The 19,657-nt window shown below is 35.0% G+C and overlaps 1 protein-coding gene across 6 annotated transcripts in view; it reads right to left on the reverse strand.

The window, feature by feature from the left end:
• The window catches only part of SCN2A (sodium voltage-gated channel alpha subunit 2), a 149,231-nt gene that overhangs the window by 39,821 nt on the left and 89,753 nt on the right, over positions 1-19,657 (reverse strand). For all 6 annotated transcript variants that reach the window (XM_067741688.1, XM_067741685.1, XM_067741684.1 and 3 more), the window contains 4 exons: positions 15,155-15,393; positions 9,106-9,279; positions 6,837-7,193; positions 775-1,254 (listed from right to left, as the gene is read on the reverse strand). In XM_067741688.1, coding sequence (XP_067597789.1) covers positions 775-1,254; positions 6,837-7,193; positions 9,106-9,279; positions 15,155-15,393 — 1,250 coding nt within the window. The remainder of the gene's footprint in view (positions 1-774; positions 1,255-6,836; positions 7,194-9,105; positions 9,280-15,154; positions 15,394-19,657) is intronic.

A 19,657-nucleotide genomic window follows, 5' to 3' on the forward strand; every position in this document is an offset into this window, starting at 1 on the left:
TCCCAACTCTGTGCTTATTAACCTATAAACAAACCAGGAACATATCCTGGTATTTATACTCTTCTAGTAAATCAAAGAATTCTTTAAACTACCAAGACTCTTAATTGTAGTTGGTAAATTTAGAATTTTACATTCTATAATGTATCAAGGCTTTTTGTTTGTTTAGAGAGCATGTACCGGGTTCAGTAGGGTTAAAAACATTTTCAACCTGATTCTTCATCACTACCTTCACTTCCTTTAAAAAATTATTTACTTCAGGAAACATGAAACTATATGTAAATATCAAGTCAATATACCAATCATACTTCCATTAATAAATATGCCTGTGAAAACTAAATAAGATCACAGTTTATAAATTATTCCATAAGAGCCAAGAACGTAGCAAAATGAGAATTGGAACTGCCCTCTCACCAAGTATTGTTCTAGTACATACAAAAAAACCACCATTGTGAGAGAATTATAAGGAAGAAAGTGTATAAACTGAGGCACTGTTCACAAATCAAAAATTATTTAAAATCTGCAAAAATTCATATTAATCTGAATATTCATATTATCAATAATTCAAAATGGTGAATATTTGAAAAAATGAGTCAACATATCATTTGTCTAGTTATATATTAAGGTACTGTTAATTTATCTATCGCCAATTTTGCCATAGAAATTGTGTCAATAGATATTTCCTATTTTCTTACAGAAAGAAAATATAATTTTTAAAAGTCTGATAGTTTAAAGCATACATAACACCAAAATATCTTCTGACGTAGAAATTCCTACCTCTTTGCTTTCCTCCATATCTGACTCGCTGCTGAATTCTTCAGTATTTAAATTTTCAAAGTCAGATTCTCCGACAGCAATTGGTACAGTCACAGTGAGGCTGGGGTTGTTTATAAAGGACATGTAATCACTTTCATCCACAACATATTTTTCTACACTGCTGCCTATGCCACTGGTCGTTCCATTTCCATCTTTGAGATAATTGAGGTCTTTGCCTATTTCTATGGTGGTATGGTTGGAAATACAGCTGTCTTTTTTGTTATTTAGATCTTCAAGAGGTTTAATTTCATCTAAAGCTTTCTGCTTTCGAACAAAGGCTTTCTGAATAAATTCACGTATTTTTCTTTTAACATAATCAATTCCTTTCTGCATCCTTCCCACAGCAATCTGGAGATTATTCATTTCATTATCATCATCAGTGGCGGCAAGATTGTCAGAACTGAATGAACTCAAGAGTAAGGCCAGGAAGAGGTTCAGAACCTAAAACACAATAGGAAAATTGGTGATCGAAACATTCTGTTGTTTCTATTCCTCCGAACTACAAATTTTCCAAAACTGTTCTTACACCTCACTTTTTGCTGATAGGTATTCTTTCTAGTTTATGGTAAACTATCCTGGAAAAAAAAAAAAAGGTGAATGAAATAAACACCTGGCCAATATAAAACAATACTATTAACACTAATTCCTTTTTAGTCATTGCAAAATTACTGAAACCACTGTTGCGTAAAACTTCTATATTAAGTTCAATTCCAAATTTAAAATTTTAGCTATCTAGATATCTATATAGTGAAAAAGAAAAAAACCTTTTATTGGGATGTTAAGAATTTTCCCCATGTAACTTGGGTTTTCCAGGACACTGATAATTTTTTATAGTTTTATTCCTGAAGCCAAAGATGATTCCAATATATTTAAATATGATTTTATTTTTATGTGTTTGTACTAATTTTTGCACTTTGGATAACTTGTCTATTTAAAAAATATATATACTACTGCTAGATCAAAGTTCCCAGTTTTTGGTTCAGAAAATAATGGCCACTAGATTTATACAGTGGTTGGAAATACTATAAAGAAATGGTTAGAGACCACTAATTAGTCTATAACTTGGGTCTCCAAAAATAGGACCCACTGATATGAGTGAGTGAAAAGATTAGTGACCATAAACCCACTGTGTACACTCAAAAAGAGGTAATTTACTAAGGAACAGAGTACTCCCATAGGCACAAGACCAAGTAATATAATTTTTTTCAGAATTTGATTGATAATGTTCACGAGTCCCTGACTATTCAAGCATACAGAACAAAAAAGAAGGATATGGCCCTGAAGGGATCCAAAGACAAAAAGTAAATAGTACAGAAGAGGAATCCTAGAAAAAATTTTAAGTAAAACTCCAGTGAAAAGGATGCTGCATTCTTGCTATATTCCTATCTTTCCAATAAGCTAATGAGGCTCAGAGTTCCTTTGTCTAACCAGTACGAGTTAGTCTAACCAATTGTGGTAAGAAAGGTGAAAACCTATAAGACCCAACAAGGACTGCACATAATTCTGTGAGTCTATATTGACATCTTTCAATTGCTATACCACGTCTGCTAGTATTCATACTAAGACCTGCTCCTTCACATCAGAAATTTACCAATAAAGTTATATTTTATTGTGATTTGCCTTGAATTTACTTTTTGGATGAAAAAACAGATGCAAGAGAAAAAAATTAAATGCTACATTTGGGTTTTATCCATTATAAAACAATTTTGGTACCATAATTTTTTTCTAGATTTGATTTCCTAAGGTTTATTAATGAACTTTTCTATTAGGAACTTTTTCTTGACAAATATCAATCAACCTTCCCAGAGTGAGATCCAACTTATAGTTCCTCTTCAAAGCATTGGAACAGGTATCTACTTGTGTCATTTACTGTTATATCTATATGGCCTGCTCCCCTTTCTCATTAGAATTATAATGTTGGGTAAGAATCCAGTTTCTGTCAATTTTCCCAGTGCTAAGCTTACAAGATTGTTGTAAGGATTCAATTAGAAAATCCATGTGGCTCTCACAAAGCTACTGGCACATGGTAAACCCTTGAGAAAGTTTAGCTGTTATTATCACTGTTATTAATACTATGATACAACCTACCCTCTGTTATACTATCTTTCAATTTATCTTTTTTCTTGGAAATGTTTGTGTGAGCAAACATTTCTAGGGCTCCTTTGTTACCACAGGGGATTGATCTGCATAACAACTGGCCAAGGTGTTGGTTGTGATCAAAGGCAATTTAAGAGAATACAGTTCAACTAGCTTACTCAGGGACTGAAACCTGGAAACCTGTCTCACACGTGGTTATGGGCAGACCTGATAGCTCATTGAGTGAAAATGATTCACACGTCCCCCAGTCTCTTGGAATAATAATTTCCATTTGGGGTTCAGGATTGAAATATATTGCACGTATCAATACTGTCTCCATCCTGATTCTATTTTTCTTTTTTTTTGGCCGCACCACAGGCACGCAGGATCTTAGTTCCCAACCAGGGATCGTGCCCCCTGCAGTGGAAATGTGGAGTCCTAACTACTGGACCGCCAGGGAAGTCCCTCCATCCTGATTCCTAATTGGTGAGAAGAACCCAAAACTTTCACATCCCTCCCGTGTGCTAATGCTCCACCTTCTCTTAGACACAGACGAGACTGCGGTGGCTACTTCTAGAAGTGGTAATCTTCAAAAAATTGTATTTTCCTTCTGCAGCACTTGCCTTGAACCTATAAAAGGATTTCTGGCCATAGTGTTAGCAAACCAAGAATAATAGCCTGGGGAAAAGCAGTCTGTGGCCAAACCTCCGTCTTGTCTGTGGACTAGGCCGTGGTTACTCACACTTCTCGTGGTGGAGCACCATACAGAAGTTTATATGTGTTAACAGGAAGTTATGTCAGCTTGTCTTTGGGGGACATTATCCTTTCTGGTGAGGATGAGAAGGAAGGATTGTAGGAGGCACTGCATCAGTTTCAGTCAGTCTTATTTAAGCAAATGTGATATGAACACATTTCCTTAATAGTGGTAAACATGACAGATACTATTATTACCTAGTTACTCCAGAAAAAATATCCAAGATATCACAAAAGGAGGACTATTTTTTAACTTATAGTAAAAAAAAAAAAGGGAGGTTCTTTAATTTTTAAAAAAATGTACAGAACTTAGGGCTTCCCTGGTGGCACAGTGGTTGAGAATCCACCTGCCAATGCAGGGAACATGGGTTTGAGCCCTGGTCTGGGAAGATCCCACATGCCGTGGAGCAACTAAGCCCATGCGCCACAACTACTAAGCCTGCGCTCTAGAGCTTGCAAGCCACAACTACTGAGCCCACGTGCCACAATTACTGAAGCCCGTGTGCCTAGAGCCCGTGCTCCGCAACAAGAGAAGCCATCACAATGAGAAGCCCGTGCACTGCAACAAAGAGTAGCCCCGGCTCGCCGCAACCAGAGAAAGCCCACGCACAGCAACAAAGACCCAATGCACCCAAAAATAAAAAAAAATTTTTTTTAAATGTACAGAATTTAAATTTATGCCAATAGATGGAAATTATTCTTTTATAGGCTATATCTTTTTATGCATATCCAGCCATCCAAATTAATATTAAATGTCATCCATAGGTATGGATACTTCCTGAAATTCTCTTTCAACTTGAATCTTCCATACAGTTAGAGACATGTGTCTTATTTCAGTAAAGTAATAGATGACATGTGATATATTGAGTTTCCTTCTCTTTAAGTTCACTCTGTGTTTTCTGGCTACATGAATTCTACCAAAATCCCACTTGCTCTTTGTCATTTTCCTGATAAAAAGCCATCTGTAGCTCTGAATTGCCTACAGAAAAACTCCAATTTTGTTATGCAAAGTCAGCCTTTTCATAAATTAAACTCTACACAGTTTGGCCCCAAATTTACTTTCTACTACTCCCACTATGAATTCCCTGTTGCTTGTGTCTGATCTGCTCACTCATTGTTGTCATAAAGGGTTCTGTTCTCTGCCTTTTATTCTTTTCTTCCAATGTATGCCAAATATATAAATGAAATCAAATCAAACCTAAAGTCAAACCTATGACCTTTTCTTTGTTTCTTTTCTATTAACCCTATGACCATTTCTTTCTGTTCTATGCAATATTGCACTTTTCTGAAAGCAAGCAAGTTGTATTTGGAATTGTGGTGGCTTTAAAGTAAATCTACAGGGGAATTCCCTGGCAGTCCAGTGGTTAGGACTCCACACTTCCATTGCAGGGGGCACGGGTTTGATCCCTGGTTGGGGAACTAAAATCCTGCATGCCACGCAGCATGTTCAAAACCAAAATATATATATATATGTATATATTTATGTATATAAATTATTTGATACTCTTCTCTTCAAAAGTGAAAGCCTAATCCCTTTTTCTTAAGTGTGAGTTCTTTTTAGTGACTAGCTTCTAATGAATACAATATGGCAGAAGTGACAGTAGGTGATTTCAAGATTAGAACATAAAGAGGGCTTTCTCCTTGCCCTTTGTTTTGTGTCACCTGCTCTGGGAGAAGCCAGTTGCCATGTCATGAAATAATCAACAACCCTATGGTGAGATACATGTGGAGAAAAACTGAAGCCTTCTACCAACAGCCAACAAAGAGGAATTGGGACCTCCTGCCAATAGCCATGAGAGTCAGCCTTCTTAGAAGCTGATCCTCCTGTCTTAGTCAAGATAACTGAGTTCCCTGCCAACATCTTGACAGCAACCTTATGACAGATCCAAAGCCAGAAGCACCCAGATAAGGTGCCCCCAAATTTCAGACCCACAGAAACTATGAAACAATTAATAAATGTTTATTGTTTTAGGCCACTGTTCATATTTCTGGATTGTACACTGTTCATGTTTGTTGTTATTTTAAGAAGAGGTCAGAATTATCTAAGCTAATACTGAGAAGGTTGAAATCTTGGGATAAATAGAAATAAATGATAATCTTTTGCTTTTTTCCCCCCTCCCTTTTCTTTTCCTCTGGGGAATTGGAAGTTGCTTTGATGTGAAAGGAAATTAAGTCTATAAATTGTATACTTTAAAATATTGGTTATGACTATTCCACTAGACTGGGGCCTAATCAAGCACCTTAGTATAATAACTTTATATTTAAAGTATAAGAGCCTGATCCCTCTTAGAGAATCTACTGTCCTTTCTTCCCCAACCACTGGGTCCACTGTTCCCTGGCTTGGGACAGTCTACCTTTCTTCTTACCGAGCTAAATCTTACATCTCAGTAAAGATATTTCAGGTCTGAACTCCTTGACAAAGCCTTGCCTGATCATCCTTGCCACTGTAAAGGAAAGTTTCCATCTTGTGAACTTGACATATAACACTTCACTTTCACATTTTTTCACTTACTAGTTCCTATTTTTACTCCTGTTTAGGTAAATGTCATATCACAATGCCATATATATCTTCCTATCATCTTTCCCATGCCTCCAGGACTCAGCAGAGATGTGTTGGACATGGTTCATTTCACACAGAAATGATAAACAAGTGATTCTTGAGTCAGTGTTACTTGTTCATACTGTAGTTTCTAGGCAACAATTACCTTATGTGCTTTTAATGGACTGAGATTATCACTATTTTTTTTAAACTCCAACTTGTAGAGAACCCAAATTTGAAACATTTTCAAGTGATACTATTATTAGTACTTACAAATAAAATGAATGACTGCTCTTCATGGCACTTCCATGCTTTAGTACAAGAACTGAAATATAAAAGCCAAAACTGGCCCTCTCCATGATCAGTAAGAGGTACAGAGATGAAGAACAGCTTTGGTTCAAAAGACATTTTAAGAGTTTATGTTGCATATCAATTATAGCTCAATAAAATTGGAAAAAATAAAAATAATGAATAAGGAAATATTTAAAAAGAGTTCATGTGGATTTCAATAGTCTGAGCTATACCTGACTCCTGCCATCATGAAAATTGAGAATTGATTTAAAAAAAAAACATTCAAAACATTCCTCAGTTGAACATACTTTTTCATGGTTACATTGTCTTTTACTGAAAATGAGAAAAATGTTTTACCACATACCACCAGGTTTCCAATGACCATGACCATCATGAAGACAGTAAGGCACATGGTTTGACCGGCGACCTCCATGCAGTCCCACATGGTCTCTATCCACTCTCCACACAGCACTCGGAACACAATCAGGAAGGAGTGGAAGAAGTCATGCATGTGCCAGCGCGGGAGTTCACAATCATTGGAAATCTTGCAGACACATTCTTTGTAGCTCTTACCAAAGAGCTGCATGCCGACCACGGCAAAAATGAAGACGATGATGGCCAACACCAAGGTGAGGTTACCCAGAGCCCCCACTGAATTGCCAATGATCTTTATCAGCATGTTCAGAGTCGGCCAAGATTTTGCCAATTTGAAAACTCTGAGCTGGAAACAAAAGCAAGAAGGCCATTACTGCTCTGCATTCTGAAGAATCTGCATATTTGTTTATAGGAAAAGTCTACAGTGTCTCAATTTTAGGTGATGGATTATTCATGTGCCAAACTCTTATCTGGCAAATGTATTAGTTTGTTACCATGGGATATTTTTCATTTTGAAATAGTTTATATTGTAAATAAAATAATTATACAGTTTTTCATCAGCATTCAAAGAATAAGATTCACTAAATATTCCTGAATCTTACATAAGCATTTATACTATTCTTTTTGTTTTTCTGTAAGGAACTGGGATATCTAACATTAGTGGTGATTAATTAGAAAAGACTCTTTCAGAAAAGTAGAGGCTCTCATTATTTAAAAGCCCAAAGTGGATATATTTTTCAGTGTACTTGAAATATAATGCTGAAATGCACAAGTGCAAACAACATTTATATAAGGTACAAGAGAAAAACCAACTAATTTCTTTAAATCTCTGGACTGCTATATCTGTAGCTTGCTGTAATATTAGGCTGTATTTTAAAGGAGATTTATTATATTCAAGGAAGAAATACTTGGACTTGAGTAAAAAGCTGTATTTTGTCAACCTTTATGTCTTCAGTGATTTAATTAATCAACTCATTATAGTGTGGAATGGCTCTCCACTACTGTGCCTGACACATTGGTTGTATTAGAAGCCTCTAGAGTACCATTTACCATTAAATAGCAGCAGCATTTTATTTCCGATGCTTCAGTAAATGTCAGGTCAAGAGTAGTGCATTATTTAACGGCAACTAAGTGACCCAAAGGAGCAGATATAAGAACCAAAAATTTTAATTTATTCCCAGAGAATAATTAATGCAAAAGGGCCTGATATACTAAGCAAGACACTGATGATATTATGCCTTCTATCTCCCCAAACTGCATCACATTATCACAAAGATTTACTAAGCTTCTTAAAAGTAGTTGCCCATATTTACTTGTTATATTATCATTGCTAAATTTTGTTTTGTTTTTTTTTTTTTTGCATCCTTCTAGCTTCAAATTAAGATCTACAGCTATCCATGAAGACTAGGAAAGGAAATCACAGCTCTAAGGATCTTAACACAAATTTGAAAGTGGTAAGGGAGTTTCTAAACAGACTTCACAACAAAGTCTTGAAACTAATCACTGTTAAGATAAGTTGCCTATAAGAATCTGTCTTTACTAACTATATACAACCTCTGTTGTTTCAAAATAAATCACAAAAAGTTAGAGCCAACTCAAATAAACAGCACAATAAAACATACCAAACTTCAAATGGCAATGTGTCAAGTGATATTTTGTCTCATCTGTAAAAGATCCATAAACTTTGAAATATAAAGATCAAATGAAAGACCCTTTCTTTAAAATTAAAGTATAACACAGGCAACTCTTCTCAGAGAGTGTATTTGGTGACTTCCTGACCTGGCTGAAGGAGCAGATGTATAGGAGCTCTGTCTTCTTTCCCTGTACACTCTACCCAGTCCCGGGTCTTGGCTTCTACGGGGGCAAAGTGGGCAACTCCATGATCCCTTAGCCTCTGGTAGAAAGATGAGCCCACCCAAAGCCCCAACCAAGCCTTATCATGGGTAAGCAAACCCTATATAGCTGAGAGGTACATATTCTGTTGTTTAATTTGATATGCGTTTATCTATGACCTCCATTTTCTCTCTCCCCATTAGCCTTGCCATTCAATTACTAAGGACAGAACTATTGCCTGTTCATTTGAATAAACTTAATCTATGCATTAAAACTATGAGGAAGAAGAAATTACCAGCTGCTTTGTTAGAAGTATATTCAAATAATATTAAAGCTATGGGACATCTTGTAATTTTTTTCTAGAAAGGAGTGACTACTAATTAAATTATTTATAAAAACATTATGTTTACTCTCAGTTAATTTACCAGTCGAAATGATCGGAGAACTGACAATCCTTCCACGTTTGCCAAACCAAGTTCCATTAAACTAAGGCTCACAATTAAACCATCAAAAATATTCCAGCCTTCTTGAAAGTAATAATATGGATCCATGGCAATTATCTTTAGAAACATTTCTGCTGTGAAGATCCCAGTGAAGACCTAAGGGAGAAATGTTTATTACACAAGTGAAGACTCTTGAAAACATAAATAACTATTGAGCAATTTAATTTAGTCCCAACAAATCACAATTCAATTCTGAGTTTTAAAAATTGGTTTGGGGGCTTCCCTGGTGGCACAGTGGTTAAAAGTCCGCCTGCCAATGCAGGGGACACGGGACCGTGCCCCGGTCCGGGAAGATCCCACATGCCGCGGAGCGGCTGGGCCCGTGAGCCATGGCCGCTGAGCCTGCGCATCCGGAGCCTGTGCTCCGCAACGGGAGAGGCCACAACAGTGAGAGGGTCACGTACCACACACACACACACAAATTGGTTTGGGTCCAGGAAATTAGTATCCTCAAATGGTTTGTATTCAAATCAATATTTAATTGTTTACTATATTTAAGGTTTATCAAGTGATAAAGAATACAAGAATTAAGACAATAAAATTAATATTCTTCTCCCTAGCCCTCCAAAAACTCACCAAATAATTACCTAATAGTTTGGTTCCCTCCCTTGGCCCTGCAGGCAAGGCTGGTGCTAAAAAGGCTTTATATTGGCTGTAATAAACAAGGTCACCACTAGCCCTATAGATGTTAAGGATGCTTTAAAAAAAAAATTATTTTCCTGGCCAAAGAGAAGCAGCAGTCTCTATTCTCCATTTTCTTCCTCTACAACTATTTTAAATTTTCCACGTGTCTTCAACCATTTTTCTTTATTCTCCACTCTCAGTACTTCTGCATCTCAGAGGTAATGGAAGTCAGTCAACCTGAACTTACTCAGTTTCCTTATATCTACCAAACTACTTACAACCACACCTTACTTTGCTTTTTCTTTTCCTGTTAAAAATTAAAGACATGTCACTGCTTTGCTCTAATTTCTGCAGCTGCAATTATGTATCTTCTTTGGACTTCTTGAAGAATTCACTTTCTCAATTAACCTGTAGTTTCAACCTCTTCCTGCTACTGACTGCTTCCTTTTGGGATTTTACAAGTATCAACAGATACTCAGTCCCTCTCCACCTTAAAACTACCACCAGCATCATAAAAGAAACTCTCCTTGCATTCTACTTCCCCCATTAGCTACCACCATCTGTCTTCTCTTCATAGCCCAACTTCCTTAAGAGTTTGTGTACTTGTCTGTACTCACTAGTTCCATTTCTTTAACTTACCCCCCTGACCTGCCAGCAGCACAAACTGCTTTAACCAATTTCACCAACATAACCGAAACTGCCATTGATAAATTCAATTGAACTTTTAATAGTTATCTTGCTTGCCTCTTTAGGAGTTTTTCACAACGTTGTCTGTTCCTTGTTCCTTAAAATAGTTTCTGTCCTGGCTTCAGTGATCCACATCTCCCTGGATACTTCTCAGTTGCTTTTCCTTCTCCAACAAATCATTCAACACTGGATTTTTTCAGAGGTCTTTCTGTCCTCAACCTTCTTAATCTAATTTTCTTTTTACAATAACTTTACATTTTGAGATCTATTTTCCCATTCAAGCATATCCCCTGAATTCCAGAACTACATCCTTATTTCCTTATTCAACACCTCCACTGGATAACTGTCTCACAGGTACCTCAAATTCAACAGGTCCAAAATTCATTTCATCACTTTCTCTGCACAACCTTGCTTCTCTTCTGATATTTGTTAACTCAGTAAATGGAATGGCTCTCTACCTCGGTGGCCAGCTCAGAAACATGAGAGTCTTGCTAACTTTTCCAAATATCTCTTGAATACTTCAAGTTGAAATTCACCCATGCATGTATTACCAGTTTTTCCTCCTTTTATTGTTGAGTAGAATTCTATTGTTTGAATATTCTATAAATATTTAAATAATGTATAGCACTTTTTGTCTCTTTTCCAAGAAATCTTGGCCACCCCAATCACATGTGCTAATATTTTCATATATTTTATACTTACATATGCTATAAATGCTTGCTTTAAATAATCAGTTGTCTTTTCAAGAAATTAAGATAAGGGGAAAAAAACAGTATTTTCTATTTACCCACATTTATTCATTTCTAGTGACCATCATTCTCAAATTTCCATCTAATACGTTCTTCCCGTTCAGCCTGAAGAACTTCCTTTAGCATTTCTTGCAGCATAATTCCGGTGTAACAACTTTTTTAAGGTTTTGTTTATATTAAAATTCTTTATTTCACACTAGTTTTTGATAGATAATTTCACCATAGAATAATGTTTTAACTTCTTTTTTTCATCAGGCCACTTTCTTATGGCCTGAACTGTTTCTGACGAGATGTTAATTCCTTGTATATAATATATATTTTTCTTCTGGCTGCTTCTAAAAGTTTCTTTTGCTTTCACAGCTTGGCTAAGATGTGCCCAATGTAGTTAATTTTATATTTATCCTTGTTGATGTTCACTGAAATTTTACAATTTAATATTAAGGTGTCTAAGTTAATATGTTTCATCAAATTTGAGAACATTTTGGCCATTATTTCTCCAAATATTTGTTTTGTTCCATTCTCTCTTTTGTCCTTCTGAGTCTCCCTTATGTAAATATTAGACCACTTGATGTTATTCTGCAGATTAGTGTGACTTAGTTCATTTTTCCTGTAAGTTTTTCTCTGCTGTTCAAATTGGATAATTTCTACTGGTTTGCTTCAAGTTTGACACTTTCTTCTGACATCTGCAATTTTCTTTTAAACTCATCCAGTGAATTTTTCATTTTAGAATTTGTACTTTTCAGTTCTAAAATGTCTAGATAATTCTTTTATATAGTTTCCATTTTTTCTGCTCATATTCTCCATCTGTTTATTCTTGATGACCATTTTTTTCCTTCAATTTGTTAAATGTATTTATAATAGGTCCTATAAAGTCCTTTAATGCTAATTTTAGTAATTCAGCCATCTCTGGATCTATTTCTATTGAGTATTTTTTTCTCTCAACTCAAGTTACAGTTTCCTATTTCTTCATATATCATGTAATTTTTTATGTGATGTGAATAATGTAGAGAGTTTTGAGTCAATTATTTTCCTCTAAAAAGTACTGATTTTTGTCCTAGCAGGAAGTTAAATTATAGGTTGGCCACTTTGAACTTATGGTAGTTAGGTTTAATACTTAAGTAGGGCACAGCTATTTTGGTTTGCTCTTTGTCCTAGTTGAATCTTCTGGTTCTCTGACATAGCCTTTACTCCTTAAGTGTAACCCCTTTGGAGTTTTAAAGGCAAGCCCAAAGTCTTTGTTCAATTTCTCCATCTTGGTCAGCTTTAAATTCCAAACTCTTGGGAAGTATTTCCTTCTATTCTTTTTTTTGGGGGGAACAATTTGTGAAGGATTGGTGTTAATTCTTTAAATATTTGGTAGGATTCACCAAAGAAATCATCTGGGCCTAGGCTTTCCTTTGTGGGAACATTTTTTGATTACTAATTCAATTTTTACTTGTTATAAGTTTTTTCGTATTTTCTATTTCTTCTTGAGTCAGTTTCAGTGGTTTGTTACTTTCTAGGAATTTTTCCATTTCCTCTAGGTTATCTAATTTGTTGGTACAATTATTTATAGTACTCTGTATACTCCTTTCTATTTCTGTAAGATCAATAGTGATGTCCCCTCTTCATTCCTGCTTTTAGTAATTTGAATTTTCTCTCTTTTTCTTGGTAAGTATAGCTCAAGATTTGTCATTTCTATTGCTCTTTTCAAAAAATCAACTTTTGGGTTTGTTGATTTTTTTCTGATGTTTTCCTATTCACTATTTCATTCATTTCCACTCTATTCTTTATTATTTCCTTTCTTATGCTAGTTTAAGATTTAGTTTGCTCTTCTTTTTTCTAGTTTCCTAAGATGAAAATATAGATTATGGATTTGAAGTATTATTTTTTTACTATAGGCATTTACAGCATAAATTTCCCTCTAGGCACTATTTCAGTTTGGTGTGTTTTCATTTTCATTCATCACGAAGTATTTTCTAATTTTTCTTGTGATTTCTTTTTTAACCTATCGGTTATTTACAAGTCTGCTTTTAATTTCCATATATTTATAAATTTTCCAAATTCCTGTTTATTGATTTCTAATTTCATTCTATTTTTGTGAGAAAAAATACTTTGATTTCAATCTTTTTAAGTTTAATGAGGCTTGTTGTATGACCTACCTATCGCTTATGCTGGGGAATATTCCATATGTACTTGAGAAGAATGTGAACCCTGTCTATATATTTTCTACTATTTCATTATCTTCCTTAACACATAAGACAAGTCCTATTTTGAACTGTCCATTTGTTGTTTACGTCTTTCCAGCATCCACTCTCTCTTCTTCTGATAATGGTAGACCTAATTTTCTTCTTCATAATTGTATTCATTTACTCTGTTTCCAGTGATAAGACATGGTTCTGGTTTGGCCAAATAGGGCATTCTAACCCTAGAATCAGATTAACTGACTGACTTAGAAATGGTCATGTAACTCCAACCAGGCCAATGATATTCAATTCTTGGGCTTTTGTTGGAACCACTAGTTAGGAGGCACAATCCTTCTGCTTAAAGAGCTGTGTCAGGATAAAACTTGGTAGACTGTTGCCATCAATAGAATACCCAGCCAGAGATGAAAAAACATACTGGGAAAAAGTTGGCAAGAAGCTAACTCCCAATGACATTGACTGAGAACCTGAATCTAGCCAGATTAAAATGTGGATCTATGCCCAAATGGACTTTAGTTACTTGAAGTAATGAATTATCTTTATTTTTGCTTAAGCCCATTTGAGTTGTTTCCTAATATCCACCTCCATAACGCTTCTTTCATCTCTTGCTCACTTTTTGTAGATAATGTTGAAGTGATTCCTATATATGTGAAAAAATTTAGACTAGGGAATGTTATTGTTCTTTCCTAAAGTTTTGTGATTTTTGGCCAGAGCTTAAAATAGTCTCCGAAATATCTTTTAGAGTCTCTGATACAGTATTCAGAGCTTCCATTGCTCTGTGAATTTCTCATGGGTATAGTTTCTCCCACTGTAAAATGCAGACATTCATAGTATCTACCTGAGGACTGACTTTGTGGGAACCTAGAGAGAGGGATTTTACATAAACCATTTAATACAATGCCTGGTACAAAATAAGTGGTCAGCATATATATGTTAACTTTATCAGTTAAGAGCTATCTGGATTATAATAAAAAAATAGTGGTTACTTCAGAGTCTAAAAATATTGTGTATTATACTTCAGAATATATCATTTACTATCTATATAGAACCTGTTTATATGTTCATTTATCAAGTTGGGAGGTTCATGAGAACTTAATAAGCCTCATATTGATATTAATATACTTTTGTTGCCTGAATTTATTCATTTTGTTTCTCTGTAAAAGACCACTTTACTTTCATTTCTATCATTCTACCATGTATCCATGAATGTTAATACAAAATTTTAAGTAAAAATGTATGCAAAAATTAATCATTTATAAATTCTTAAGTTTATAGGACAAATTCAAACAGAAATAATAACCTCTATGATGTTTCCTCTCTTAAAAATCCATCTTCAGTTATGAACAGATGATATTTCAAAATTATCTGACTTGGCATATTTTATAATTTGTTTGGCAAATGTAGACATGTCTGAAGGAATCTATTCTAAATACCTGAGAAACACATTAGGATTTTACCATAAATCAATATCCTCCATAATTCATAATAATCTTTGTAATGAATGGGCAATTTATATTTAATTCTAAATCAAACTATACATAAAATCTTTGAATCTCTTCCACTGCTAAAGTGTAGCAGTATATATTTGTTATAAAAAGTGATGCTGAACTTTTGCTGTTCAGGTATATACGACAATTAAGTCATATTTAATTTGAGAGTGATATGTGAAATTCATTAAGGCAATCATGAACTCTTTCAATGGGTAGAGTAACCCTCAGTGAGCCTTACCAGGTTCCCGACTGACAGCACACTGCTAAACTGCTCCGTCATGGGATAGTGCTCCATGGCCATGAAGAGGGTATTTAAGACAATGCAGATGGTGATGGCCAGGTCAACAAAAGGGTCCATCACAACCAAGTTGACAAGATGTTTCACCTTTAACCATGGCTTACAGCAGTCCCAAATCAAACACATGTTAGCAAATTTATACCAGCAGGGTGGGCATTTCTGTCTGGATTCTTCAAGTTCTGGAAGAAAAAGGTTAGAATACTTATGAAAACTGCTTCCTTCCTATTAGCAGCCTTTGGTTTAAACTGAAAGTGATTTTTAAAAAATCTAAAGTTGTTAAAAGGCATTATGGGTTAATCTGATGGTTGAGCAGGAAAGCACTTACAATGGATTAGCTGTCATAAAAAGTGTGGGCACAGAAAGGCTAGTAAACTTTCCAAATTTATCTTGGTTAAACATGGTTTCCAAGATTCTATCTACAATATTAAATAGTCTGCTAATTATCTTTAAGGCTATCAGAAATTAATGGGTAGAACTTGTGTTAAGTATACTTAAAGCTCATCTATGTTCCAGATAGAGCAAGACATATATTATCAAAGAACACCTCTCAGGAGATGTCTTTAAAACCTTTATCAGTCATGCTGAATCTCAGTTTCTTGGATTAGATATGTTCTTTGTGTATTTTAATGAGATAGTTTTGTCAGTGTCACCAGTCTTAGTTAAAAAGTTTCTAGTTAAGCCTAATTAGATATAGGCCTGTATATTAAACTCAGCAGTATTTCTTAATTTAACTAGATGGCACAAAAGAAGAGGAAATATCAAACCTAAGAAACTGAGAACTTCACTGTTTCACAAAATGGGACTTATGTACTACTGGTAAAATACAAGAGGAGCTTAGGTAGAACATACGTAGAATTCATAAATTTTAATGGTATGCATTTATTTTAATATATTAAAATGTGTAACTATCACACCAAACCTATGATATAAAATTTCATATAAAAATACATTTATTTTTAAAAAATACAATGATTTCAAAAAGAATTTCAACTAAATAATAGGAGAGAAAAGATAGAAATGCACAGATCTATAAGGTGATACTGTAAATACTGAAACTTAGTAAATAATGGCAAAGAATTTGGGAGAATTAGGAAGTGGGTAATTGACTGCTCTTTTCCTTTGGTATATTTCTCTCTTAATCAACTCTTGAGTGAGAAAAGAATTCAGAAGTTGTTGTTTTCTGCCAATATCATTGCTGCACTCTGTTACCTGCTCTGCCAAATGTAAGACCATCACCGATTAGCACTAAAATAGAGGAAAAGATTCTTTGTTCATCCATAGCATGACTCTGGTTGGTCACTTTAGTATTACTACTGTGGCAACTGGAATATCCCTCCAAACCTGGTACAGTTTACTAAGAATTAAACTTTTCAAGAGAGTTTATGCAATGGACAAACATGACCATAGGTAGTGATTTTTGCTTTGCTGATAAACATTCACTACCAATATTATAAAGTTTACTATTTCCCTAAAGTAAATTAATTTCCTCATTATTTTTAACAGAATTCCATGAGATGTAGATTCTTCAATTGTCTCTTTATATACTGAAATTCTTCAAGCACCCAGCTTATTTCCTTTTCTCTTAAATGTAATTTTGTAAACAGTAAACAATAGTTGAATTGTAAATCAGAAGAAAAATATAAATATAGTTATTATGCACTGTTTTGTAGAAGCTTTTAAGACTCCTGAATAAACTCGTATTTATACTGAAGGTAAAAAGGCTTTACTACTTACAGTAAATAACAAAAGAGAATTGAAAAAGCTCTTTGCCTATGTACAGTCAGAATAAGTATTTTTTAAAACGTTACTTGTAATTTAGCAGATAAAGAGAAGCAAATAGAAACTGTGTGGAAAAAAGTAAATCAGAGAAAAGTTCAAAATGCAGCCAGTGTTGCTCGTCTTGACACCAGGAAAAAGTGGAGCAGAGTTGTTAAATTCTAAAATAAAATCGTTCAATTATTCATGCTAAAAAATAAAAAAGAATATCACACTTTGAAACAAAACAAAGCACTCAGGGAGAACTACAGCCACATCTCCATTTTTCCTGGGTGGGTTATCCACACTGAAAATCATTTACAGCCCAGTTTAGATCTTTTGCTGGCTCCCCTCAATTCCTCAGTGCTTGTACCTCACCCTCCCACCACCTTCCCAAGGATTTGACCTGGAAACATTTCCATATGGTTTTTGCATTTAAAAAACTTGAAAAGCAAACAATTCATTTTTCCTTATCTCCTACAGTGTCATTAAGTAGGAGGCCATTCATTCATTGCCTGGACAATGGAGACTTAGCTGTAGTTCAAAAGAAGGAAAACAAAAGTTGCCAGCCTGGATCAAAAAGCCTGGTTCCAAAAAGGAAAGGTGAACTAAACTATGATTAGACATAGAAGGAAGGATCTCCAAATAAACAGATTATGTCAACCTAAGACACCTTTCCACTGTTATTAGGAACAAAAAAGGATTATATTAAAGACAGCACTAGTTGCATGTATATGCTATGTACTGCTAACAACAAGCCTTGATTAATGTCAGATTCAAAATGTTTAGATATAATCAAATAAAAAAAAGTAGGCTTTGCATTCTACACAACCAATGAAAAACAGAATGAAAACTCAGCCATTTTTCCCCACATAAATATAAAGTTAAAAGCTCTGCAGATATTAAAACCAAACACTCAGTCTCCTGCTTCCTAAGTTACACTTATCTCTAGGACATCCTTTTCATTCTAAGCAAGTCCATGAGACACATTTGCATGGAGGGCGACGTGGGTGCACTCATTTTTAACTCCGTATCTTAATTAGTGGACAAGTCCAATCTTGTGGTGGTGGGTTGATGTTTTTTAAGTAATTTCTTAAGTTAGCCCAAACTTAATCCTATCAGAAGTTCAAAGTAGGACTGTTAATTTAGACTTACCCTGTCTCCTTCTCTACTTCTCGCTTTAGGGAGCAGACATGCTGCTGACATCGGTAGCAGAACCACTGGCAGCTTCCTCTCAGTGGTTTTGCTATGGCAAGGAGCAGAAGACCAGAGAATCTTCAAAAGATTTACCTGGAGGGACAGGGAGGAGCAAGCTACTGGCAGCTGGGGGGGGAGAGGGAGTGCAAGCTAACGCAGGCGAGGTTGGGGAAGAACGTACTGAGTTTAATATTCCATAGAAATCAGTGAAAAGATTTCTGATATTGCATTAGGATATTATGAAAATTGGGTCCTGCAGTAACTGACATGGCTGTGATATGTAAGGCCATCTACACTGTGAGATTTTCCTAGCTGTGACTTTTAGGCTTTTGGTACTGATATTTGTATCACGGGATCTTTGCCTTCAGACTGGAAAATAATTATTGCAAGAATCTATCCAGTGTCAAGAGAAACTATAACTAACAGGAAGAAAGGCATAAGCACATGTTCGCGCTCTCTCCTTCATTCTCCATCTTTCTTTTTCCTTTGACACATCTACACACACACACAAACACACACACACACACACACACACACTTCGGAGGGGAAGAAAAGGGAGGGGTTATAAAAGAGAAAAGGAGAGAAGGGGCAAGGACAGCAAGGGAGGAGGATAGAATACATTTTACATGAAAGTATTTTCCAAGTAGCTGAAGTTGATGATGTTTGAATTCACTTACAGTATGGAAAGGCACAAACATGTGAATTAACAAAACAACAATAAAACAACCAATAATAATATTTATTGACTGTCTTCTACATGCCAGGTGCTTCTACATACATAGGTACTTTATATATGAGGCGTTATTTAATCTTTACAACAACTTTAATCTAAACGTCATTATCCACACTTTACTGATGAAGAAACAAGTGTAGAGTCTCAAGCTAACACACAGAGCCAATGATTGATCGCAAATCAAGCTGTCCTCAAAGTCTTTATTTTGGAATTATAAGACCCAGACCTCTAAACAATATATTCACTACTCACATATAATCTGCAACTAAAGAGAAAGCTGAGATATTGTAATATCTGATCAGAGAGAGACAAAAGTAGTTTTACAAAATTTTGAAAACTTTGCTTCAAAGAGGTTAATATCAAACCCTAATTCTCATTTTTTCATTTATACATCTGGTTAAATCAAAAGAGTTTATAGCTTGAGTCTCAAGCAGTTAATACAATTTAAATGGGTTAGCATCACCATAAAAATAAACATTTATCATTACATTCCTTTTTATGTCATGCACATAAGAAGCTTCAACAACTTAGAACTTAATCTACCAAAGTGGTATTCCAAGTATACCTTGAATTTGCAGTAGATTCCTGGAGGCTAAATGTAAAAATCTGTATGAGACAATAGAATCCATGTGTTGTACATGGATTTTACTTTTATTTAGTAAAAGACATAATGATGATTTGGTGTCAAGTCAGGAAGAATTTTCTTGGAACTTATGAGAGTTTTTTTCATCATTACCAGAGCACCGCAAAGTAATTGT

This window comes from Pseudorca crassidens, chromosome 6 (genome assembly GCF_039906515.1).
Source record: "Pseudorca crassidens isolate mPseCra1 chromosome 6, mPseCra1.hap1, whole genome shotgun sequence".
In the NCBI taxonomy this organism is placed as follows: domain Eukaryota; kingdom Metazoa; phylum Chordata; class Mammalia; order Artiodactyla; family Delphinidae; genus Pseudorca; species Pseudorca crassidens.